This window comes from Gallinula chloropus (assembly GCF_964237585.1).
Source record: "Gallinula chloropus genome assembly, chromosome: 2".
Lineage (NCBI taxonomy): Eukaryota > Metazoa > Chordata > Aves > Gruiformes > Rallidae > Gallinula > Gallinula chloropus.
In genome coordinates, this window is record NC_140086.1 from 133,155,574 (window position 1) to 133,182,681 (window position 27,108).

Below are 27,108 nucleotides of genomic sequence, written 5' to 3' on the forward strand. Positions count from 1 at the left end.
AGTCCTTGGGCATTAGGAGGAGAGTATTATCACCAAAGTTGGAGCGGAATTTATTTTTTAATTTTTACTGTTCAGTCTGTAACCTTTTCCCTGGAGTTTTAATTTTTAATTCTGTCTCTTTAGCACTGTCCTTTTCAAATTGCTTTATAAGATATCTGCATGTGTTAAAGAGTAAACAATTGGAGCATCAGACCATGCCTTTACAATGAAGCAGTTTTTAGGAGGCTGTGTCTCCTAGGCAGCTGTTGGTTTGGCAGCTCATTCCTATAGCCAGCACAGCTGTTATTTTTTCACTGACTAACTTTAGGCTTTCTGTGGTATCAATGTTTCCACAAGTCAACACCTGTAATAGTATAGGTACTTCAAGACTGCATCTAAACCACAACTATGGCAATGTTTTCAGACAAAATGGTGGAAAATTAGAAGAGCTCTTGCAGTGTCAAGGTTTTCAACACACTTAAAAGCCCTCTACAAAGGAAATACAAATTGGAGAAGTTTATAGAAGCATCATTTATTTATTTATTTATTTAACTCAGGAGTACGGAGTCGTGAAGCTTCAGGCAATTTTTTAACGATGTAAACTGGAGTACAATTTTAACAAATATGAAATACCATATGATGCCCCAAGTGGCCAAATCTGTTTATGCTGTCCCAAGATGTGTAGAACATAAAGACTTTCTCTCTTTCCCTTCCCTAGACTGGATATGGGAACCTTAAGCTAATTTCTATGGAGATTGGATATGTTAGATCAATTAATATTTTACTGATTGCAAATTTGATCTGAATTCACTAAATTGAACAGATGTGTATTTGCATATATATGTATATATATATGAACTAAAATGGAAGGGCTCGGCAACATTCTTGGTGACATTTTATGTATGTATATGAATAAATATAACTCCACATCCAAATCTAGTCAGGCACCAGGGAATTTTTGGGTGTGCCATATATACAATAACTACTACGGTGCTTGATAGAGTTTTTGATAGCTTTGATTGCCGCTAAATGTTGAAAAAAAGTTTGATAGAGCTGTTAAGGCTTTTTTTCCTTTGAGTCTGGAGGAGACCAAGTTCTAGTGAATGCTCTTTCAGATGCTCTTCACTACTATATCAAGCATGTTATCTCAAAGAGCAAAATTTAGGTAAGATACTTAGAAGAGACAAAGAACAAAACTGCTTATTACTAGTACAGATCCTCAGCAAATTGTAGAATCAAAGAATGGATTGGGTTGGAAGAGACCTTAAAAGGACCATGGAGCTCCAACCTCCTTGCCATTGTCAGGGTCACCCTCTACAGGAGCCTTCATCGTTTGTAGTTTCAGATGCTGAGCAATGTCTTGCTAATTCTTCTGGTTTTATGCTCTAGGTAAGTATTTGACTTTAAAGTCTTTGCTCCCTAGATAAACTATAATAGAGAATAATAATTGCAAGAAGTCCACATTTTGTTATTAAATAGCATTTCTTTACAATAGTAAATACTTCTTGAAATTGAAGTTGTGTCTTTAATGAATCAGAAATCTGTAAGTCAAAACCAAATTGAGTTTGATTTTGAGTTTTAAAAATAATCCCTTGATTTAACATTTATATTCCCTTATTCAAAAGCTAATAAATTATTGAATGTTAAGAAAATTGCCTTAGCTAAAAGTCAGAAGTGTTGCCTCCAATGTCAACAGAGCTAAACTTTAATCTCTCAAATATGGTTTCAGTACATGGGATGTCAAGAACTGTCACTGTTTAAAAGCTTACAACTTTGTAAGAAGAAGAGTAAAATGAATGTGATACTTTGGGAGCCAGAAACAAGATAAAGAGAAATGAGAAAAAAAAAAAAAAAGTGACTATTAAATCTTTCTGCTTCAAGAAGAGTACAAAACCATTTCAAGAACCGTACTGTTCTGCATGGAAGAATGGAAGAGCCAAATGTAGCTTTGAAATTGTGTCTTGAAATTAAACAAGGGGTTTAAGGCAGCCTTTTATAAGGCAATAGGGTGACAGTGGAAGACAAGCAAACATCAACAAAACAAACAAATCCCCAATTGCATGCGGCAACCTATACCACCTGAGGAGCTTCCCTCAAGCTCTTTAAAATAAAGGCAGGCAATTAAAATGAGCCACATTACCTTGTTAAAATGTGTTGCCCATTTTCTTTTCACCCTCATGAAGAGGTGAAATGTATTACTTCATGGTTTCCCTTTTCACAGTTACTGTATTTCATATGATTTGCAATAATTTCAGTGGTCATATAAATACAAACCTACAAGTTTTTAACATCTTTGTATGCCTTGGTATTGCATAACCACTTTGGTAGATTTTGGGTTATATGTGGAAATGAGTAATTTGTGTAAGACTTCTTAGCAAGCATATGTTGAAGGAGGAGTTCGGGGAGCTAAAGTTTGCCAATAGAAAAAAGGTCAGGCTTAATAATAATGTGTAAGGTAGAAATGAAGTATCTTAGCCCTATCTGTACCAGCTTGGAAAGATTGCTTGGTAAGGCTTTCTTAATTTTACCTTTTTTAAATTTTGTGGGTTTTTTTTTTTTATTTCTATTAAATATCAACTAGATATCTACTTCCATGTTATGCAGAACGTTTCAAAATATTTATAATTTTGGACACAGAATTCAAAATACTTAATTTCAGATGTGTAATCCATTTTTACTTCACTTTTTTAAGCTAGTTTTTTATAACTTAAAAAAAAATTACTTTATTTAAATAAACTTGTATGTGTATGACAGTATATAAGAATATACCATATGTTCATATATTCTGTTCAATATCTTTGAATCCACAGTTAGTTTAGGTTAAGCAGGTAATGAGTTCAAAGTATACATATTAAAATTGTAAAGGATGATTTGGGGACAAATAGAAGCAAACTACTGTGTTTTAAAAACCTAGATTTCAAGAACACTGCAAATATTCTCACACTTATACAGCAATTCCCCTATTTCTAGCAGAAATAATACATGCTAAATTTCAAACTAAACTGATTTGAGTCTTTGCTGTTATGTACTGGTTTTAGCTGGGATGGAGTTAGTTTTCTTCGTTGTAGGTAGTATTGGGATATATTTTGGATTCATGTTGGAAAAAATGATGATAATTGGGATGTTTTAATAATTGCTGATCAGGGCTTAAGCAAAGCCAAGGTCATTGCTGCTTCTTACACCACCCCATCTGTGAGTGGGCTGGGGGTGCACAAGAAGCTGTGAAAAAACATGGCCAGGACAAGGGATATACCATATCATATGATGTCATGTTCAGCATATAAAGCTGGGGGAAGAAGGAAGGGGAGGATATTTGAAGTAGTGGTATTTGTCTTCCCAAGTAACAGTTACACATGATGGAGCCCTGCTTTCCTGGGGATGGCTGAACACCTACCTGCCCATGGGAGGTGGAGAATGAATTCGTCACCTTGCTTTGCTTGTGCATGAGGCTTTTACTTTACCTGTTGAACTATCTCAACCCACGAGTTTTCTCACTTTTACCATTCTGATTATTTCCCACATCATGTTGTGGTTAGAGTGAGCAAGTGTCTGTGTTGGGCTTAGTCACTGGCTGGGGTTAAACCATGATATGTTAGAAAATTAGTATTTGAAGTGAAATATATTGTCAACAGCACTAATTCATTATTTTTATAGGAATTGCTATCATCATTCTAACTTAAAAGGTTATGAGCTGGGTGTCTGTATCAAATATTGTGACTGGCTATAAATAAGCAGGAAAGGAGAACAGAGAAAGGGCGAGCCACAAAGTTCCTTACTGAAGGTTTGTAGTAGTTTTCAGGATGGAGTGGGGATGATGGGATTGGAAGGCTGGAGAGGTCTCCTAAGGCATCTCCTACTTTTTGTTTCTGAAGTAGGACGTATTAGCTATGTGCACTACTATTGTTTCAAAGACAAATATTAGAATGACTTGCAGTGTAACGCTTTTCACCCCTTATGAATTTAGGATGAGGGAACGATGCCTCTGAGCCCTGAGAGCACTGCCAGGACTGGCTGTGCCTGCCCATCTGCTATGGTCAGACCTTTCACTATCTACCCTTGAAGAAGTAAGATTCTGAGTCCAAGGCACAAAGTGCAGTTTATTAGGATAAGGCACTTACTATAACAATTATACCATCCAAGGACTATTCTGCTTCTGTTCCGAATTCCTTACATTCCTTATTATTCTATGTAATAAATATCACTCGGTTCCCAGGAGAGCATGCTTCCTGGTGTCAAAAGGAAGGGGAGATCCTTGAGATGTCCGCTGGCTGCTCCTTGGGACTGCTCAAATTGGACTCTCAGGGAATGGTTTGTATTACCCTCCCGTGGCGGTTTCTGTGCTCACTGCAAGTGCTATCATTTTGCTGTTGTTGGGCAAGCCATGACCATGTTTGGTCAGATCCCTGACCAAAGCACTCTCACTGTCCGGATCATCTCCCCACAAATAATCAAATAATCCCTTGTGGCTTCCATACCCTGCCCACAGCCCAGGAACCCGTGTCAGTCCTTCAGGGCTGGATGTCCCTTCACCAGTGATGCCACAGCGGGGCTGGTCTTCAGCTCTCCAGAGTGGGGCCCACAGATGGTGCCAAAGGCCTCAGCCTGGCTCTGGCCCTATGGCTGGGGCTGACCCCACTGCCCTCTGGGGTTACCTGCTTCTGGCTCTGGCGGCAGGACCAGCTGCTATGAGGGACATGGAGTACGTTTTTGTCCTTTATTTCTTCCTTTCAAAGCTTAGCCCACTAGCAGAAAAAATAGGCCTCTTCCTCCTGTCCCTTAAATTCCTGTTGTTTGCCCTATACTTTCATTTGAACATCTTCTATAGTGAAGTGGGATTTGGTGGACATTTTTAATTAATGTGGGCTAGAGATCTGCTGGCACGTGCAGTCAATATTGCTTTCTTTCCATGAAGAAGTGCTTAATTGTCTATATAAGTATCATGTAAGTATATAGCAATAGGTAGAATGGATCTGTCTCCTTCCTCGTGATGACAAGTCCTAGCAAGGAGGATGGGTGGAGGAGGAAGCTCCTGCCTGGGGCATCAGGAAGAAGTTGTCCTCTGCAGCAGGAGCTGATGTTCCCATCTCCCTCTCTTGCCTCTTTTGCCTCCTCTTTTTCCCCTTGGAAAAGTCACCAGTATCTATTTAGGCAGCATCTTCCAATTCTGCCTGCGTTTCTAAGAAGCTTTTTGCTAGTTGTTTGTCACAGCTGATTGGCAGTGCTGAAGAGTATAGTCAACTTATTCAGGGGGCATTACCCAAACCATTGGTAGCAACTAGTGAGGGGAGGTCTCCTTTACATGTCTGAACAGGGACTGCCTTCCTAGCCTGCCCACTCTTTTCAAGGCTACAGAAGATTTAAAATTCCGACTGCAAGAAACCCAAAGTTGAGTGTTTATTCCGCTTAAGGCTTAAAATGTTTGGATTATTTTTTTTGTGTGTGAAATTTGCATCGAAAGAACACTTCTAAGACACAAACCAAAACTGAGGCATTGTCTAGTTAAAAGAGCTTTGCCAGTGAGTCTACAGCCATAAAGGAAGGAATTACATATTGTATGAGGCTTTCAAAAGGGAAAAGTAGAAAGTTGTTATTACCCTATTTTTTTTAAATTGTTGGTTAAAATGACTACCTAGTACAGTAAGTGTGGAGGTTATTATGAATTTTTGTTGATATTGAAAAAAACTTATCTGGGATTATTAATAATCCAGGAATTGCTTTCTAGTACTTATTTCCCTTTAAATTATAAAATAATTTTGTGTATGTAGCACATGATTCATGCTGGGTTTTATATAAATTGTCTTATAAGCCTGGGTGCTTGGGGATTTTTTTGTTTGTTTTTTAGCAAAAATCCTTTTCAAAGATTTTTATGGGAGGATGGTGAGAAAATGTAGACAAATAGTGTGATATGGGACAGCTTTCCTTCTATTTTACTTTTTCTGATTATGGGAGAAATGGTACATCAAATTCCACTCTCAACTGAGAGTTCAATCTTTCTCATTTACAGTAGAGTCATTTTAAAATATGAATCATAATTTTTAATGTGGGCTAAATCTTAAATGCTTTTGAACTTGGTATGTAAATTGCCTTCAGTTATAAAAAGTATCTTTGTTAGGACTGAAAGACAGTTAAGGAAAAATAAGACACTTTGACACTTTCACTGTTACATACGTAGGTTTCATATTCTTATTGTCATCGTTTTAATTGTTTTTCCTTTAACCTGAAACAATGTGACATTAGCCCAAGTCTCACCTGTATACCTGTTATTTTGGAGTCTTTAATTCAAAACAAAATTGAAAAAGCACTCTGTGGAACCCAGCTGTTTTTCTCCCATGGACTAATAATACCTTTTGAGTTAACAGTCTTCCCACACTATACCTAGCCTGTTCGTTCTGTCCCAAACTCACTGGAGCACAAGATAGGAAACCATGTGTTACCTCATCCATGGAAAGCTCTGATTCCTGGGCCACAGGTTCCCTTTTTCTCCTTCCACCTCCCTGTCTGAAAGAATGCTGCTGCAGTCTGTCCAAATTGCAACAGAAGACAAGTTTAAATCCATTCAGGCAGAGGAGAGAACTGAAGGTCTACCTGTTTTGATTGAATGCCCAAAGCATTGGGCTAGTGGGTAATATAAACAAGAAAATTTTGAGAATGAGAGAATGTTTCATGAAACAAACTTTATATTTAAAGCTATTTGAAAAATAATACTGTGTCAGCTATAACTTTGCAGGTATCATGAGATTTAAGCAGTGCCGTGATAGGCTGTGTGCTATATATACACATATAAGCAACTGGCTCTCATGAGAGAGCTTGGAATACGGAGACTTAGACAAAGAAAGGATTTATCCTGGATTTAAACAAACAAACAAAACCACCACCAAATAACAACCAATAGATAAGAGTATTCAGTGGACATTAAGACCATATTTGTGTTTTAACACAAGTGGTGCTTATGCATTTGCTGGGGCTGCTCACAAAGTAGTAAGCTGCTAAATTATTCAGAATATCTTTACCTGGAGTTAACAGTGAGAACACAGGGTCTGTTGTCTTGTTTGTGTTTACATTACCATTTTCCAGTGAGTATGTGGATGGTTAGATTAACTAAATAAACCTATAGCATTGGTACTATTTTCTTATTAGAAAACTTAGGAAAAAAGTTAGAAAAACTTGCTAGATAGTTCTGTGTATAATTTCTGGAAAACTTAATCAATTTTTGAAGGAAAAAATTTACTTAGTTTTGCTGTGGTTTGGGTTTTTTGTTTATTTTGTTTGTTTATTTTAAGTAGAATTGTGAACATTTTATTTGATTTTCTCTCTCTGTTTTGTTTTGTTTGGATTGTTTTTTTTCTTTTCATATGTGATCCCCAAATTAAAGTGGAACTTGAACATTATCTTATTCTTCATATTCTTTTAGTCAACTTATTTAAGACAGAACATGTTCCTGATGCTAGTTTGCCTACTAGAAGCTGAGGAAGGAGATTATTTTTTTTCTGAGGAATGTCAGCACTGTTGAAGAGTATGCATGCAGAAGACTGTCAGTTAATGTTTGACTTAAAATATTGATATGCCATTGAGAGCATTTTTTAAAAATATCTATTCATGCTAGTCTGGATACATTCAAATGAATTGAAAAAATGATTGAATGTGAACAAAAGCTTGTGAAAAATGGTTCTCCCTTGGCTGCGGAATGTATGTCACAGTGCTTGTAGTAAATACAGCTCCAGTCCAGAATGTGGAAATCCCTTGAAGAGTTTTCCTGAGATAACCAAAGCAGAATTTACATCTGCAGACCCTTTTTTCTGGACGGTTATTTCAAGCAGGGAATGAATGGTGAGGTTTGGATGGGACTGACTTAAGCTCATGTACAAAATAGCTGAACAGTTGTTTTTTGAAGAGAGGCTATTTTCAATCTTATTGATACTTGACTAAGAAGAATATGAATAAAATTAAGTTTTTTTGGGTTCAAGTACAGTTACATAGGCATAAATCTCCTTTAAATATGAATAGAATTTAAAGGCAAAATATGAAATGAAAGGAGAATGGTCTTCAATGGGTGAAAACCTCAAGACACTGTTATAAAACTGCTAGAAATTGGGCCATTTCTACTCCAATTATTTATTAATTTTTGATAATATGAAGCATGTGGGGAGACTTCGCCATCTCTCAGTTTCTCTAAAGCTCAGAAATCCTTTTTTTAGGATTAGGCTTGGTTACCTCTGTCATGCGTCTGCTTATTTCACACTGCCATTTTCATGATTATTGTCTTCATTACCATAAAATACAATGAATTTTATATACAACAGTGTATATGACTACTGGAAACCATAATGAATGGTCACCAAGTAAAAGAAAATTCTTGTCAGTCCTATATAACCCATCAGTTTCTAATTACAGGTCTCAAAATTAATTTTTAACATATGGATTTACTCTTTTTTATATTTTTTGTCTTTTTCACATAAAGTTCTAATTATTTGCTGTATTTCACATGGCATGGCAATAAGACTATGGATGTCTTGATCAAGTAAATAATTGCTGTGACTGGTCAGTAGATCAGCTAAACTCCATTACGTACAGCTGACAGAAACATTGAAATTCAACTGATTAGTGCAAATAAACTCATTTATTGAGGCCACACAGAGTCTTGGATGATTTCATTTAAGAAAAAAATCCACAAAATGACAAACATGGGGAAAAGTCATTCTTATTACAACCTAAACTGTGTTCGGGGATGGGGAGAAACAACTCCTCCAGCATCTGTTAAAACTGAATTTTACTGGTGTGTCCTGTTTATAGCTGTTATGAACTGTTCCAAACCTATTTTTCAAATCCTTTGTTGCTACATTTTCTCTTTTCAGGTCACATGATTAACTAAATGTATGTTTTGGAGTCAGGTGTTAGGTGTTGAATTTCTTTAAGAACTATTGCAAATGCTGGATTTTGTTGATGTAATTTAAAAAACAAAAATCAGTATGTCCTAATGTTTGTATTTTTAAGTGTTCAAGCAATTGCTCATGTGATGGTCCTGTTCTTGGTGCATTGTTCTTTTGTTCAAGGTTTCCTTGTAGAAATACATGTGCAGCCCTTAGATGTACCTGTTTTCTTCTGTAATGCATTTGTTACTCGTTACTAGTTCATGGCTTACTTCAATTTTGTGGCAATTCTACCATTGTACATTCAACTACTGCATTTTAAAGAAAAAAAAATATGGATAGTTTTGTTGTATGACCGAGAGATTTAAGGTGGAAGAGATGGTTATGTGCACGATGTATTCTAAGTGAATTTGAGTTTAAGGGTTTTATGTATCAGCTACTTAATGAAATAAAAGGGCTTTTTATTCTTCAAGGAGATCATTAAAAATAAATTGGAGAGCTTAGACCTATGTGCTTTTGAACAGCGGAAATGTTGCACAATTCTGATAACAAAACTATTACTAAAGTTACTGTAGCTGATGGGTTAGAATAACTTAAAGGTCTGCTAAAATTCAGGTGTTAGTAGCAATATTTTTTTTTTTCTTCCCCTTTATCTTGATATTGTCAGGCTCTGACTGTTGTTCTACTCAATGGCAGCTATGCCAGAGGAGATCTAGTAGCACTGTTGGGAATAATGACTGTGTTCCATAGATGACTCCAGTTTGAAGGACAAGAAACGTCACTTGAAATAGTTCTTGCAAACAACTCCTTTGTAAATATACTCCTTTACAATAGTTAAATATTGGGTCAAAGATTGTTTATTTCTGAGTTCATTGTGTTTACTTGCTGATTTTTACAGTATTTCATGAGAGGGTACAGTATGTTCTCATTTTCTTTGTGCCCACAGCTCTCATACAGCTAGAGAAAATTACTAATGTGCATTGAGAAAAGCTATTAGCAGTTTGGCTGTCATTTCTTTAATTACAGATTGTATTATGTAAATCAGTTTTCTGTATTTTCATTTTCTCTCTCTTTATTCTTTATCCAGATTCCACCAAGAAAATTAAGGATGTCTTAGAAGAGTTCCATGGCAGTGGTGTGTTAGCAAAATATAATCCTGAAGGGGTAATTCTTCTTCTTTCTTCAATGTTAAGAAACAGTGGGAGAAAATATTTACAAATGTACCAAATCTAAGCATTTTTATTAGAAGATTATTCATAAATAAGATGTTTGTGGTATTTAAAGCTGTTTGGAAAGCAAAAAATGTGAATATTTTTAGGAACTAAAAACTTTATAAGCATCTAAAGGCCAGCTTAATTTACATAAAACCTTATTCTCATTTTAAAGATTTAAACAGACGCCAAAAAAAACCCCCTTAAAAATAAGGTAAAGTTAATGTGTTTCCCCATTCTTATAAAGATTGGAAATGTTAAACATAATTTCCAAAAGGTAGAAAAGTAAAATCTGTTCAGTTAAAATTTCTTCTAAGATTCCATTTCTCTTACATGATTTCTGGTAGTGGGATCCCTATTATTAAAGAGGATTTTTTTCTGATATTATGGAAAAAAAATTCAGCTGGAAAAAAAAGTGTGCGTGTGTGCATTGTCACTACAGATTCTTTACTAGACAAAATATTCTGGTTTGGTTGGTAGAAAAAGTCAGGATGTTTTATTATCCTCATTTGCAATTTTTGTCTGCTTAGCACATCCTAATACTGTGATTCAAAATGAGGCCAAATAGAAATCTGTGTCAGTAGTGTTTCTAAATATGCTTGCATTATTTGGAGTTCAGGATAGAAAAATGGCTAACCATTATGAAAATTAATTACTTGATCTTATGCATCAGGATATAAGAGATAAGAATTATTGTCAAGTAAGGTAGTTATGACTCATTGAGTACCGAAAAATTCTTCAAAACTTTGAGCTTTGCAAAGCATAATGCTGGGCACTTCAGTAATTTTTTTTTAAGGAAAATATTTCATAATTCAGTAAAATAATATGAGTTGATCTTGTAAATTATCAACTTAAAGATCCATCATTTTAGTATAAATAGAATAATGAATTTCAATTCCATAAAAGGAATGGAATACTGTGATCCTTTTAATTTATTCTCCAATGTTACCTAGGCAGTAGGACCTCCCTTAATTGACTCCTGTTAGAGACATGTATCTTTGGGTTTTTTAGAAAAGTGTGAACAAATACAGTGTTTGCTCTTTTTTTTAACTTTTGCAGTTTTCTTTGTGCTCACTGTGTATGTGATAAAATGAGCTTAATTTATTAATCACATTATTTCTTGAAATTTGTCACTTCTTTTCAGTCATCATAACAATGGTTTCATTTTGTGAAGTGCAACTTATGCATATTTAAAGAACATGTTGCCATGTAGGTAACACATTCTGAAATTACTAATGTTTGTGTAGAAACATCAGTATTAAAAGTTGTGTAATTAGTCCCTTTTACGAAGTAATTTCTGCAATTTCGGGTTGAATCATGGTGAAAAGTGATCAGTATGGGGACCTGGGACAGTTGTTTTGACTGCAGCCAGGTACATTGGCGGAATACACAAGTTGGTTCTGAGCTGGGTCTGTGACTCAGTATGGCATTTCCCAAGATTCTTAATTTCACAGCAATTTGTTTGAAGAATCCTACCCATGTACTGAAACATTCAAGGATTTTTGAGCAGCAGAACACCCAAGCCAGTGAGCAGAATGGTAAGATAAAAGGGCGGGGGGGATTGCAAGTCAGGGCACACTGTGGTGGGTGGCTTCAGTGACTTTAGCAAGGGCCAAGCTCTTCACTGCTACTGGGTCGGTATTGGAAACTGGCTTACCCTGACAGCTTTTGGATTTTGCTGCTTAGCACTTAGACTTCAGGGAGTGCAACATAAGGAAAACATAGCTAGCAGTGAAGCTGAAGCTAGTACGATTTATTAGCTCAGGTTTCATGCTATAAGCTGCTGAACTGGAAGCAAAGTAGCTGAAATTTCCTCTGCAGTTGAGTAAATAATCCAAGTTAGACAGAACTGCCTTTGCACAGGTGTGCTTATTTTTGGCATACATTCAACCGGCTACACGGATAAACTCTTTATAGAATGATTTACAAGTTGATGGTCTCTGGTCGTATGTTGGATGTACTAATTAAGTTAAGCAACTATAATCTGCAGGTGAGATGACAAAAATTGACTGACCCAACTGAAATCAGTGCTGCTTTTTACTTCCACATGCTAGAGGCATCACTTTGTTTTCTTGTTGTGTTTTGTAGAGGATACCATCATGTTTCCATTTTATCTCCTTATTTCCTTACCTCATGAGCACTCCCAAGTATTTTTCAAGTCTCATAATTGTTTTACCAAAAAGTGGTGCCAGATTTTACCAATAAACATGGGGTATAGCACTATAACAGATTTAATAGTATGATGCATTTATGTACTTAGGATAAAGCTTTTAAGAACTTCCTGTTTCAGGCTTCTCCCTGCTTAAGGGTTCAGGAATTTATTCCACTCCATTGCTTTTATATTGCAGTTTTTATCACAAGCTGATTTAATGGGTCACAGATAACAAAACAAAAGCTATTGGTATTTGAAGCTTGTTACCTGAAGTCATCTGGTTTGTTTTTCCATTATCTTATATCTTGTCGAGTGAGTGGTTTTTGGCTTAGTGGAAGTGATGTATCTGATTATCAGAAGGTCATCCAGTATAGGGAGTTTATTTATGGAGCTTTTACTCTCTGCTTTCAGTATAAGGGAGATGACTAAAACTTCTACAAATGCTACTGAACCTCTACCCTTCCTTCTTCCGTAAGTCAATGTCATATATGTAATTAAGACTAGATTCTATAACTCAAGACACATAGGTAGGACAACATGAGCGTCCTGGAAAGCTGTGATCACAAGTAGTCTTTCCATCATTTGAGATTTATCTAAATTGATTAGTTTCAGCCATTTCACTTTGAGGGGAGCACTGAATAGGCTAGCAAGAATTAGGAAAGTAGATGGAGCTAAAGACTGTGTCCAAATAGGAGGTAAATACACATTGTGTGCTTCCAGTCCTAGTTTTATCATCCTTTTTGAGGGATCTGTTGGAGAACATCATACTTTTTTGTTTTCCTGCTTAGCATCTAGAGCTCTTACTGTGTGAAGTGGGAGGGTGGAAGTTGCATGGAGGTATCTCAGACAGAGAAGCAGTTGGTGTGCAGCTTGGGTCTGCATGTGGAACAGCTCAGTGCTTCAGATTTGCAGTTTGAATACGAATAATAAGAATCAATGCATATGGAGAAAGATCAAGAAAACAAAAACTTCCAGGAAGATTGACATTGAGCACAGGACATAAGGCTTATTCAACTCTCTGTTCTGCCTAGAGGTGAACCCCAAGTTTGTCAGAATGTTGTCAGTCAGGTTGCAATCATCTGCCTACTCCAAAGGTTTTTTGCATTTTTGGATGTAGTGCATGTACTTCTAAGAAACTTTCTCCAGGGTCCTTCTGATTTCTAGAGGTTTTAGCATTTTTCTAACTTTGTGAATGTATGAAAGATACATCTGCTAACTAGTTTAGAAAAAATCTGGCACAATCAGTGTAATTTATGAAGAGAATACAACTGTATTTATAATTTTAGGGTAGTACCTCTAATTGAGAAGTAGTTTGTGATTAAGGTAGAAAATTGATATGGCACCTTTAATAAAAGGAATAAAAAGTACTAGAAACTAAAGCAACATATAATGATGCCTTTTGTGACAGCGTTTGCTAGTGTTTATAGAAAGATAGAATTGCTTAGGTTGGAAATTAGTTTTAAGATCATCAAGTCCAACCATAAACCTAACACTGCCAAGTTCACCAGTAAGCCATGTCTGTAAGCACCACATTGACTCGTCTTTTAAATACCTCCAGGGATAGTGACTCAACCACTTCTCTGGGCAGCCTGTTCCAGTGCTTGATAAACCTTTTGGTGAGGAAAGTATTCCAAATATCCAATCTAAACCTCCCCGGTGCAACTTGAGGCTGTTTCCTCTTGTCCTATTGCTTGTTACTTGGGAGACCAACACCCACCCAGATACAACCTCCTTTAAGTTAGCTGTAGAGAGCAATAAGGTCCCACCTCAGCTTCTTTTTCTTCAGGCTAAATAATGCCAGTTTCTTCAGCTGCTTCTTGTAAGTCTTGTGCTCTAGACCCTTCACCAGCTTCATTGCTCTTCTTTGGACACCATCCAACCCCTCAGTGTCCTCCTTGTAGCAAGAAGCCCAAAACTGAACACTGTATTCAAGGTGCAGCCTCACCACTGCCAAGTGCAGAGGGATGATTACTTCCCAAGTCCTGGTGGCCACACTATTTTTGATACAGGCCAGGATGCTGTTACCTTCTTGCCCACCTGGTCACACTGCTGGCTCATATTCAGCTTGCTGTCAACCCTCAGATCCTCTTCAGCCAGGCAGCATTCCAGCCATTCATCCCAAAGCCTGTAGCATTGCATGGAGTTGTTGTGACCCAGGTGCAAGACCTGGTACAGAGCCTTGTTAAACCTTAGCAGTTGGCCTTGGCCTACTGATCTGTCTGGTCCAGATCCCTGTGTAGGGCCTTCCTATCCTCAAGCAGATCAACACTCCCACTCAACTTGGTTTTGTCTGCAAACTTACTGAGGGTGCACTAAATCTCCTCATCCAGATCATTGATAAAATTATTAAACGGAAGTGGTACTGAGTGCTGGGGAACAGCACTTGTGACTGGCTTGTATCTGGACTTAACTCCACTCACCACAACTCTTTGGGCCCGGCCATCCAGCCAGTTGTTTTGTTTTTTTTTTAATCCAGTGCAGAATCTGCCAGTCCAAGCAGTAAGCAGCTTTGAGAATGCTGTGGAAAAAGGTGTCAAAGGCTTTAGTAAAGTCCGTTAGGGCAATGCAGCTGGTGAAGGGTCTGGACCCCAAGTCCTGTGAAGAGCAGCTGGGGGAACTGGGGCTCTTTAGACTTAAGAAAAGAAGGATATGGGGAGACCTTATCACTCTCTACAACTACCTGCAAGGAAGGTGTAGAGAGGTGGGGTCAGACTCTTCTCTCAAGTAGCAAGTGATAGGAGAAGAGGAGATGATTTCAAACTGCACCAGAGGAGATTTAGGTTAGGTATCAGGAAGAATTTCCCTACTGAAAGGGTAGTCAAGTACTGGAACAGACTGCCCAGGGAAGTGGTGGAGTCACCATCACTGGAGGTACTTAAAAGGCATGTAGATGTTATGCTTGAGGACATGGTCTAGAGGTGGCCTAGGGAGGGTTAGGCTGTGGTTGGACTTGATGGTGTCTTCCAACCCCAGTGATTCTATGTAGACAACATCCACAGCCTTTCCCTCAAGGGGTCACCTTGTCATAGAAGCTCATCAGGTTAGTCAAGCAGGACCTGGCTTTCTTGAACCCATGCTGACTGGGCATGATGACACTCAAGATGATCTGCTCCTTAACCTTCCCTGATATCGAGGTCAGACTGACAGGCCTGTGGTTCCCTGAGTTCTCCTTCTCGTCCTTCCTGTTGATGGGTGTCATACTGGCTAACCTCCAGTCAACTGGAAACTCACTGGCTAACCAGGACCTGTCGTAAATGACAGCAAGTGACTTAGTGAGTGCTTCAGCCAGCTCTTTTAGTACCCATCGGTGGATCCCATCTGGACGTGTAGACTTGTGTCTGTGTCTTAAGTGGTCTCTATCCATTTCCCCTTCAATTGTGAGGGCTTCATTCTGCTCCCTGACTTGTCTTCCAGCTCATGAGGCTGCATACATAGGAAAACATTTGGTCTTGATGCTAAAGACTGAGCCAAAGAAGGCATTAAGTACCTCAGCCTTTTCCTCATCCTTTCTCACACTGTTTCCCCACACACATATCTAGTAAAGGATGGAGATTCTCCTTAGCCATCCTTTTGCTGCTAAAGTATTTATGGAATTTATCATTGCATACACTTCTGATTAAGTTGTTTTGTTAACAGTTATTCTTGGCAACAGGTAATTTTTTAATGTGGGTTTTTTTTTTTATTTAAAGTACACAGGGATGAAAGAGAAACATTGTACTTACTTTTTTTTTTCTTCATTTTCTGTCATTGCATGGTTAAAAATAAATTGCTTGCACTCTCTAATCAAGGCTAGAATGCTGACTTAAAACCATTTTCTTGACATACGTGCTAATGCAAGAAAATGGGATATTTCATCTAATGTCTTAAACCTGTTTGTTTACATCTCTAACCTTACAACAAAAATATTTCTGTGATAAAAACAGAGCCTGAGTGTTATGGCACTGCACTAATGTGTGTTCTTTCTTTCCTTGCATGCATTACAGAAACAAGATATACTTAATCAAGTAAGTAATCTTAATTTGATTTTTTTCCCTTTTTGTTATGCATAGGAGAAATATCTTTTATTTTGTAGGCTTCCATTGAGATGTCACTTACTAATAAATACTGCATGTAGCTAATGCTGTCAGATAATAGAGAAATATTTAAAGCTGAGAGCAACGTGCACTCTTTTGCTGCTGGCAGACTTTTTCACTAGGTGAATTTTATTTTTGTCATTCACAGTATATAATTTTCCTAAGATTGAGAGGAATATGGAAAATATTCAAGAGCAAGTGAATAACTTGTCAAGAGCAAGTGATTAACATGTTCTATACTTGTCACAGAAATTTCTGCCTACTAGTGAGATCTTGTAATGGTTTGTATTATTCTGAAATGACAATAACAATCAGGAACAAAAAGTTGTAAATACTGCTTTTAGAACCATATAATGCCATTTATATGTAGCAGGCTTAAAATTGCAGATTTATAATTTGAATAAGGCTTACAGTGTTCTTTAAGTGATTGTGACTTTACCGCAATTTGGAGTAGAAATTGTTAGAGTGCTGATCATTGACCTGAGATTCTACTGAGAGGCTTCAGCAGCCTAAAGCCAGGTATAAGAATGCAGTGAATGAAAAAAGCTAGAGAAGAAGGACTAATCAAATGTACTAGGGTGTTGTTTTTTTTTTCTTTAAATGACCTTGTTATTCTTCCTTTTTAACACAGACGTGTTAAAAAGGCACCCACTTCCCCACCCCCCTGCCACCCCACTTCTGCTGTTGTCTTAAGAGGCTGCCAAAACACAAGGAACAATGGAAAAGTCAAGAGACTGAGAGGACAAGTGTCTGTGGCTGAAAGCCAGTTGAGCTTTTGTAGGTGTTACTAAGAGCAGTGCTCCATGTTCACAGAAGGGCTCACTTTTCTCCAGCTGACCAATGTTACTTTTTCAGTAAGCTCTTGGAGAGATTTCAATGTGTCCTGAAAGAGAACGCATTCAGTTTAAAGTGGTGTGTCTAGAACCAGTCTTGAGACTACTTTCCTTAGTACCTTGTCAAAAGTCATAGATGAATACTAACAGAATCAGCTCGCTAAAATAATTTTGGGAAGTTTTGCTAAAAAGGAGAAAAATCTGAATATTATGGTGGAAATGCTTGATCATGTTAAGGACTATAGTAAGTGGAAATTGAGTGAAATGCACAAGTGCAGAGTGTTGTGTGGTATGTACCCTGGGACTAGTGGTGCTGTTAGAGAAGTTGCTCTGTGTGGTAGTTGATTGCAAGATAATTGCAAAGCATCATTGTGGTTTGGTCACAAAAGGGAAGAAATATCTTACTGGGACATTGTAACTATTCCTATAGCCATGGTGGTCTGAGAACAAGACATGATTTGTAAGAAAAGGTAGGCTAATTGGTGTAAGTGGAAAACTAGTTAAAATTTGAAGCACACAGAAATGGGGATTGAGAGAAGAATTCCTGTGCTCTTTCCCAGGGGTACCTTCTTTGACTTGATGGAAGATACTAATTTGCTCTAAAGATCTTACTTCTAACAACACATAAAGTGAAATATTTCTATTATAGTTAAGGAAGAATTGATTTTCTATAAAGAAGGTATTGCAGAGACCACATCTTTCTGCTTTTGACTACATGATAGAACAAAGTGAACTCAAATTGGGAATAATTTACAGGAGGGGACTAGCAGGATGCAGGGAATTTTGTTTTGTAGGAGAAGCCTGTCTCTCACATGAAACTGAGGAACAAGAAAGGATATTTTATCTTTCTAGCTACAAAAAAAATAAAAACTTAGGAACCTGCAAGTATCACCAGCAGAAAAACCTACCCTTCAGATACCGAGCACTCAGTGTTAATCTGGCTGGCTGGCCAGGATTTCTAGAGAAAGAGCTTCCAGGATACCTAGAGAGTTGGGAAGCCAGCCAGGCAGAGATGCTGGCAGCCTGGCTGTGAGCCTGCTTTCTGTGGAAAGTGTTGAGGGCACTGAGGTGTAAAATGTTTCAGATAGTCCATTTCTGCTTCAAAACTGTTCAGCATTGAACGTTTTTGATGATCTTTAGTGGTCCCTCTGTCTCCTTCCCTCAGCCTGTGGTAACATCTTTGTCCCTTTGATATCTTCCTTCCTTTTTGATACTTGCTCTTTCTGCCTTAAGAGACCCCATTTTATCCTTCCCCCCCCCCCCACCACCTTTTTACATTGTGCAGTACCTTACATTTAAGCTTTATGTGCCTTATACTGGTTCCATTTACATGTTACCTGTTTAGTTTTCATAGTTTCTTAAATAGGGCTACTTTCCCATTCTGGCCTGTGTCATCAATATTTAGATAAAAATTAATTGAGAATTTTCTTGATCTTCAGGCCAGAAAGACCATTCTGTTTCAAAGAATATGCTGCTTTACACCATTTTAAAAAGAAAATAAAAAGTGGAGGGTCACACTGGCGTCTCTTTTATTTTTAATATATTATTTGAAGAGTGACAGCTCCTCCAGTAGCATGAGAACAGAGTATTAAATATGGTAGCAATTATGGTACTGAGTTATAAAGTGTAAATAATAGTATCCTCATGTTTTCCTATTTATTTGAAGTATCAGCTATGTTCTTCTTAAAGCGAAATAAACAAGTAAATTCCTCCAGAAATGATACACGTAGTGTATTTTTTTAATTTTTCTATTGCAATTAATGAACATTTAAAATTGATGCATTTTGGCTCAAGTATATGTGCAAAGGCGCAAAGTTTATGCGTAATTAGGAATCGCAGCTATTTATTCTTCTAGTCATTGGTGATAGATTTCTTAATATTTAACTACTAAGATGTGTTTAACATCAATGGAAAAGTATTCTTGTAATTTTAATTATATTACCCTCAATGGAAAACTATTATTGTAATTTTAATTGTATTACCCTGTGCCTTCATTTGATTGCTACATGACTGAATTGTTATTGCAAAATGAATAACAGAGGAGAGGTATTTGGCTAATGGTTATTTAGATGCTGTGAAACAAAAATAAAGACACATATTTTCCTAAGAGAACAAAATTTCATGCTGAAATTCTGTTTAATTTGTAACAGTGAGAATTCTGAACCCATCAAATGAGTGCTGTGTCACTGCTATAGTGCTTTTTGTTTCACATCCTGTTTTTAACTGTATGTGCTTGTAAACAGTTCTAGGGGTGTTTGTTACCTGGTCAAACACAAGGATTTTTCAGGGTTTCATGTATTTTGCTATTATACTTGGTTTTAGTTTGATGCATGGAACTCATCCCATTTTTTTCCAAGTTCTGTAGTAATTGTAATTTTCAGATGACCAATTCTGCTGTGGCAAAATGCAAACCATCTACTCTTCACTTCGTTTACTATGTAATAATTTAGGTATATTTCTTCTAACATTCTTTATTGGTAATACAGGTAAAATAGACCCTGGGTGATAATTTTCTACAAGATCTTTCTAGAAATATGTACATTACCACTCTTTCCTCTTAAAAAAAAAATCCACTTCTGTATGTATATTTTGAAAATCTATGTATTAAATATGTGTATAGTCCATGTGGATATAAATACTTGCACACACATTACCATGTGTTAAGAAAAACCTGCTGGTAGTAAAGTGTTTGGTTGGTTGGGTTTTTTTTACCCAAATATAAGACTGGGATGAGACTGCAGTGTTTGGCAATTCCAGATTTATTTTAGTGATTAGCATCAATTTATTTTAATAACATGAAAATACAGTACAGGCATATATAGTTTTGCTTACAAATACTGCATAAAAATTGAGTCTTCCCATTTCCTTTTTAGATGTTTTTTGAATTTATTCTTTGAAGACACATGCTAGCTTCTCTCAAATATTGCAAAGTAATTGTTTCTGATAGAAGACATAAAGGTAAAATTTTAGCAGTTGTATACATCTGCAGTATTAGTAATATCCAAATATTATCTGGACATTTTAGAGTATTTTGTAGGAGCAGCCTGTGAGACCATGTGATTTTTAATGTTTTTGTTTTCTGTAAGCTTTCATCTCAGGAGATGATAATGTGGATGCTGCGTTATCTAAGAAGTAATTTTATTTGGTTACTAGAACTTTCAAAATGAATTATGTAAAAAATGTATTGAATCTAATCCTTTGATCAGAAAATGCTAAAGACTTTCAATTTAAACCAAACTACCCTGATGCACAGAAGCAAGCTCCATAAGGAATTCCAGATTTAATTTGAATTTCTACTATATGAACATAAGAAGTACATTTTAAACACAAAAAAACTTATGTATTTTAATGTACTGAATGTTTTCTAGCTTACTAACCTTCTCTATATAGTATCTGTGTTTTTCCACATAATTTGGCAAAAGTCAGGTTTTCAAACATTGTCAGAATCAATCTTCAGAATTAGGACTTCTACTGGGGATGCTTTTGCATTGTTTTTCAAGCTAATGTTGTAATTGTCACTAGCATTAATGTGTACAGTTGTTCGTAGAATTATGAGTGAATGAAGGTTGTGTAACATCTAGTTCTTTTTTTAACAGCTCTATTTTCAGATACCAGGTCAAAATACATTGTTTAAGAAAAAAAAATCATTAAGGGGACTATCCACAAAGAAATCCCAGAAGTATTACTGTCAGTAGTTTAAAGTTGATTATACTCTACATTTTGGCACCATTTGGAAATCATGTAACATAATTTAAAAAGTAATTAATTGAAAATTAGGTTTCAACAGAATTCTCTTTCCATTATCTTTGAAAGATTCTTTTCAGTAAGGGAAAAACGTATTTCATGGAATTCTACTGGAATGAACAATTTCTCCTTTTTTCCAGCTCCCTGCCCCTCTTTCATTCTGTTTTTCAGGATATCAAAACCAGTGACTTTTGTTAAAATATTTTGTATGAATTTAAAAGACGAGCAAGACCAAAGAGAATGTGGTACTTTAAAAGAATTTTTGGGTGGAGATTAATTCCAAACACTAGCTCATGCCTTGTTCCCATTTATGTGGCTGCTGTCGTGGGGAGGAATAAAGAAGTTATTTTACCCTCCCTGCCTTGATTGATCCACAATGGCAACTCTTTTGTCAAGAGACTATTAATAAGTTGCTTTTCTGCATCTTGTGAGTAGAAAGTGGTGTGACACAGCTTCTCTTCCTTCCTAGGCCAGCTAGGAAAATACAGGGTGGCGTTAGACCCCTTCTGTTGCAGTTTCAGATTAGGGTAGATCTTGTGTCAAAAGCTGACAGTTTTCTGACTAAATTGTTTGTTCTCTGCAAATGCCTTAACATGGTAGGAGTTAAAATATACATGTTTGAACAACTGTTTGTCATAATACAAGAAAGGATGCAGAATTTGCTTTTCTTGTATCCTATTTTTCACTGAGAAAAATGTGCTTTGTGTGTTCCCAGTATTGGGATAAACTGAGCTGTGATGTCTATACCACATAGAGTTCCGTGTACTGGCACAGAACATACACATAAATGCATAAATCCTCACAATATGCAGTCTTGGATTTTTCTTGATCTCCTATTTCTGTGTACCATCAGTAAAGCAGAGGAGCAAATTATAAAATTGTACAATTTAACTACAGTAGAAGAAAGGAAGAAGTCAAATACTCGTGGTATAGTATTTCCTCTTTTTCACAGGTTCCCCATTTCTTCCCTCCCCAGCCCCATGTGTCAGTTCTGCTCTGAGAGATGGAGCAACAATGGATGAGTTCCTGCATCTGGCTTGCCTTATCAGTTAGCACACTCACAGCTAGGTACACCCCAATCGGAAAGGCGTAAAGGATATTAATTTCTGCTTACCACAGAGAAGGGGAAAAACTTGAATGGGGCGGGATGCAATAGCTGTGTGAATGTTTCATTTCTTATAAGAAGTAAGAGGCCTGTTAAAATTGCTGACAGTAGGTTAAATTGCTGCTTATAGTTTCCTGGGTGTTCTTGCTTATGATTCCTGTGGGTCCCATGGACATATTCCCTCAGGTCCCTTCAGTGCAGATTTTCACAACAAAACAAATAAATTGTGGGAAATTATGTAGCATCATCAATTTTAAGAAAGAAGAAAGCAACACTTGTATATGACCAGTCATGGGATATCAGTCCTGTTCAGTATGTAGAAGAGGATGAGCAGAACACTGTATTTTTTCTTTGAATTGTGGAAGGACAGGTTTGTACTCTCTGCAAAGAGACTGGAATTCATAGAAGTGATCCTATGTTTTCAGTTAGCCAGGATAGGTGTTTTAAGGAAAATTTTACAACCTATTAACATGGCAATGCCAATGGAGTTCATTCTCCTCCTGTCTGTTTTACAAGATGCTAGAAGCCATTCTGCTGTCTGAACAAAACTGGGCATTTAAGGTACCTCCGTAGGCTGTGGCAGCCATCATTAGAACATCAGAGAGGTGAGCAGTCACTATATTTTCAGTTGAGTTTTGGTCTGTATGTCTGATGCAAAACCAGGAAACACCTAAAATTGTCTGTTATTTTTTCAAGTAAGATCATAGCTGCTACTTGTGAACCAGTCCTTCAATTCCTGGTTTTCCTGAGATTGAGAGTCACAATCTATGAATAGGCACTAAATTAGTGCAACATTTATCAGTGAGTGTTTGCGAAGAAACAGATTTTTTTTTTTTTTTAAAACATTAAGTGTACACTGACCTCCCCCCTGCTCCTCCCTTTCCCTCACCCGACTATCATATATTCTGGGAATCTGAGATTCAAAAGAAATTGAAGGGTGCAAAGTAAAAGTGCTGCTTTTATGCCTTTAGTGTAGAATAGAAAGAGAAATAAGTTATACATGCTTTAGTGCTATTAGTAAGGTAGAAAGTTTCTCATGATGTATCTGTAAGATATGTGGGATAACTGCAAAGAAATGTGAAATGGTCATCATAGTACTTTGAAAATAGCGATTGCTTCATAGTCAGTTTTGTAATATTCTGTGCAGTAATAGAAGAATAGAATTCCAGACTATTTTAACTGATACTAAAGAGAGATTTTCAAAACCCGTAAAAATCCAAAACTAATTTCAATATTTTTAAAGTTTGTTTCTTCAGAGCTGAGTATTCTTATTTGATCAGTGTCATCATTTTATCCTGAAATCTGTAATTTTTTTATCTTGCCAGTTGCCAGGTCTTTAATCTCCTGGTGACTTTCAGCTCTGCAGTGCAGATTCCTTAGAGTTTTTTCTAGTTGAATAATTGTCATTTGTTTGTATCTGTCTTTCTGTGTGCTTACAGTTCTGACATAGGATTTCCCGTGGTATGGACATTGGTCATCCGATTCCTGAGGTGGAGAAAAAAACCCAGGTTTAAAGATTTGTCTACAGAATTGGCTTTTTTAACGTATTGTGATAGAAAAATAGAAAAGCTTCTCAGAATCCTTGGTTAAAGCCAGTAAGGAGTTTTCCAAGAGCTTTTAGCAGCTGGGGAATACAGAAAAACAATGTTTCTTATGGAAGGACTTTCATTTATATCTTTACCCAGTTCTTCCACTGAGTGCAGATTATTCCTTATAACTCAAAAACCCCTCCTCATCTGCCCCATCACCATTTTGCTTAATAGTGTCTGGCAGCTGCTGCAAATCAGTTATCTTTAGATGTGGTTGAAATCTCTCAGGGGTCCACATCTGTAGCTCATTTCCAGCTTTCCTTCCCACCCCATACCTGTTTACTCAGTGATGCTTCCTTGGCTGCTGCTACATTGGAGGAAAGAAGTTAAGGAGCAGAGATGCAGTGGAGACAGAGAGGCTGACAGGTTTGGATGAAGGATCAATAGTTGCTGCTGCATCCTCCTGTGCCTGGCTGGTTCGGGTGTTACCTCCCCACATACTTGAGGCTGTCATTACATGGGGCAGATCTCTCTCCATCTCTTTCTTTCTCTCCAGATTTTTAGTTTAGAGAACAGGTGCTATGTGATATTACCTTTTGCAGCTGCCACTTTATATAACCATATAGGTGGTGTTCTTCTGGGTTTTTTTCTTATAGTTTACACTATCTATAAACCATTGTAACTCAGTTCCTTGAGTAACTGTTTATGATCTTATTCCAAGAATATTATTGTAAGGATAATTATTGGCCTAATTACTTCTGGTTTATCCTGGTTCTTAAAGCTATTTGAGGGAAGGAATTTTCTTCAAAGTAATGGGAGTTGGCACAGACCAAATTGTGTTTGTTGCTTACTCATAAAGTGAAGGATGCCATAAGCTTCAGAAAAATTTCTACCACAACCCGTTGGCTGGGTGTTGGTTCTTTAACAAGATGAATTTGTCTGAAGATCTAGGCAAGTCTGTCTATATTTGCTTAGTCAGACGTTGCAACAGGAATGTTCTTGTGGTGTCTGGAAATAAGACAAATTAGACTGTCTTGTCTTACTGTTACAAAAAACTGCTTCTGCAGAAAGTAGTAGCGAGTTATTTGCACTTACAGAACTTTCTGTATGCAATCTGTTCATGGCAGTAACATTTAAAAAAACCAACCTTGTTAAGTGTCTTGGATTAATGCATATTTGCCAAAATTTTGTTATAAAACATATGCAATGTGTGAGATAACCTGCTACAGTTCCAGAGGTGCTGAATGACCTTTCTGAACAATCTATAATTGCTGTTTGCTGCTTCACTTGGTGTAAATAGTACTGTATATAATATCTATGCATGAATATTTACATATATGCAATACATACATTTTTCTGTTTCATTTAGCAGCGACGTAGCTCCAAAATGGGTTACTTCCACTGAGTGTCATTACTACCTAGCACTGGTACATAAATTTTAAAAAAAAAGGGGAAAATAATTCTAAGCCATTTTCTTTAAAATTTGCCTAAGCACCTTAAATTCATCTGTGTGTCCAAAAGTGCTGCCTTAACAGCTGAAGCATTTTGATATCTGTTTTGATACATCTTCTTGAAGAGCCTGATCTCTTTAACATACTCAGATCACTTCCTAATTCAAAGGATTATTTCAGTGATTCATTCAAGCACACATACAAGTAAATATCTAATAATTTTGTTGGCATAGACATACGGTGACTTCTTTTTCCTTCAGTAAATCTTCAGCTCTTTTCTGATATTATGGGAATTCAGCTAAGGTAACCCCCACTGTGGTCTTTCTAAGAGTTACTTTTTTCTTTTTTTTTTTTCAAAAGGTGTGAAAATATATCTTTTTTTTTTCTGTGCTTTCAGAAGGAAATGGTGGTCTCCATTGTGCATTTTTTAGATACCTTTTTTTTGTGAACATGTATAATGAAACCTGATAACAGATTTTTATGTACCCTAATTGTATTAGATCTAAGGTGAATGAAGTGTTCAATCCAGTGAAGACTATAATGTTTTTGTTCACATTCAGAAACAAGACAAGCCTATGGACACCTTAGGAAGTTAAAAACCTAAAGGGTTTATCAACTATAAGTGTTTTATGGATTCATAGCATTTGAGAGAGTCCTTCAAGATCCCAGTATGAATAGGGGCATCAGTATATTACTGATGTACACGTTTAGGCATCTTCATTACTGTTGTGAACTGACCCATCAGACTGTAATTAACTGCTTGGTTTTACAGTTAGGAAATCGAATAAGAGGTTTCTTAGCCTGAACAACATTGTGAAGTAAAAGTCATAGACTCATCGAATGGTTTGGGTTCAAAGACACTTTAAAGATCATCTAGTTCCAACCCCCTGCTATGGACAGGACATCCTCTGCTAGATCAAGCTGCCCAAAGCCCATTCCAACCTTGCCCTGAACACTGTCAGGGACAGGGCATCCGCGGCTTCTCTGGGTAACCTCTGCCAGTATCTCACTACCCTCAAAAAGAATAATTTTTTCCTATATCTAATCTAAATCTACCCTCTTTTAGTTTAAACCCATTACCCCTTGTTTTGTCATTATACGGCCCTGTAAACAGTCCCTCTCCAACTTTCTTGAAGGGTCTTTTAAGGTACTTGTAAGGCCTCCATGAAGCCTTCTCTTCTCCAGGCTGAGCAACCCCAACTCAGACTGTCTTTGAGGGAGAGGTGCTCCAGCGTTCTGATCATCTTTGTGGTCCTCCTCTGGACTCGCTCCATGTCCTTCTTATGTTGTGGATCTCAGAGCTGAATGCAATACTCCAGATGGGGTCTCATGAGAGCAGAATAGAGGGAGAGAATCACCTCAGTCTGCTGGTCACTGTTTTGATGCAGCACAGGATATGTTTGATTCTCTGGACTGCAAGCGCACATTGTTTAGTCACGTTGAGTTTTACATCAGCCAAGCCCTTCTCCTCAGGGCTGTGTTTGGGATTGCACTGCCCCATGTGCAGAACCTTTCACTTTGCCTTGTTGAACTTCATGAGGTTTACCTTATCACAGCGTATTAATTCATGGGCACAATTATTAAAGGCATAAAAGACACTGTAGGGTGCCTTTCTTTGTAAACCTGTCATGTTATGTACTTCAATGCAGTGGGGTAAATCCAGCACCTTCTTCCTATGGTCAGTCAATCAGAACTCATTAGAAACTTTGGTCTATTTCTTCTCTTTCAGTTTACTCTACCTATTTGTTCGGGGGTATTTACAAAAAAGCTGTGATATTAATGGATTAAGTCCTTATTGGCTGATTAATGCTGGGATTATTTTTGAATTTTTGTGGATGCTTAATTAAATTTTATGTATTTTACCTGATAAATTATCATGTAAATAAAGGTGCATGTTTTAAATTTTCCTCAGTATTTAGTCCTCTTTCATGTTTGCTTTCAGAAAAGCTAAAAAGTGTTTAATGATTGATACACATTATATGCTGAAAAGAAATTAAAACTACAGTTTTGCTTCTGTCTTCTAAACTTTTTCCTTTCCTTTTCAAGATAGATATATATTTTAAAAATAATCCAATAATTGGGAACATTGATAAAAACTATAAATGGGAAATTATAAGGACTGCTTTTATAATATTAATAGAATTAATTTTATTTATGAATGTTA

At 36.9% G+C, this 27,108-nt stretch overlaps 1 protein-coding gene across 4 annotated transcripts in view; it reads left to right on the forward strand.

Moving 5' to 3' along the window:
* The window catches only part of DGKB (diacylglycerol kinase beta), a gene marked incomplete at both ends in the record, with an annotated part of 316,588 nt that overhangs the window by 20,674 nt on the left and 268,806 nt on the right, over positions 1-27,108 (forward strand). For 2 of the 4 annotated variants that reach the window (XM_084260022.1, XM_084260024.1), the window contains 2 exons: positions 9,934-10,010; positions 16,193-16,213. In XM_084260022.1, coding sequence (XP_084116148.1) covers positions 9,934-10,010; positions 16,193-16,213 — 98 coding nt within the window. The remainder of the gene's footprint in view (positions 1-9,933; positions 10,011-16,192; positions 16,214-27,108) is intronic. The other 2 variants (XM_084260023.1, XM_084260025.1) reach the window with 1 other exon arrangement.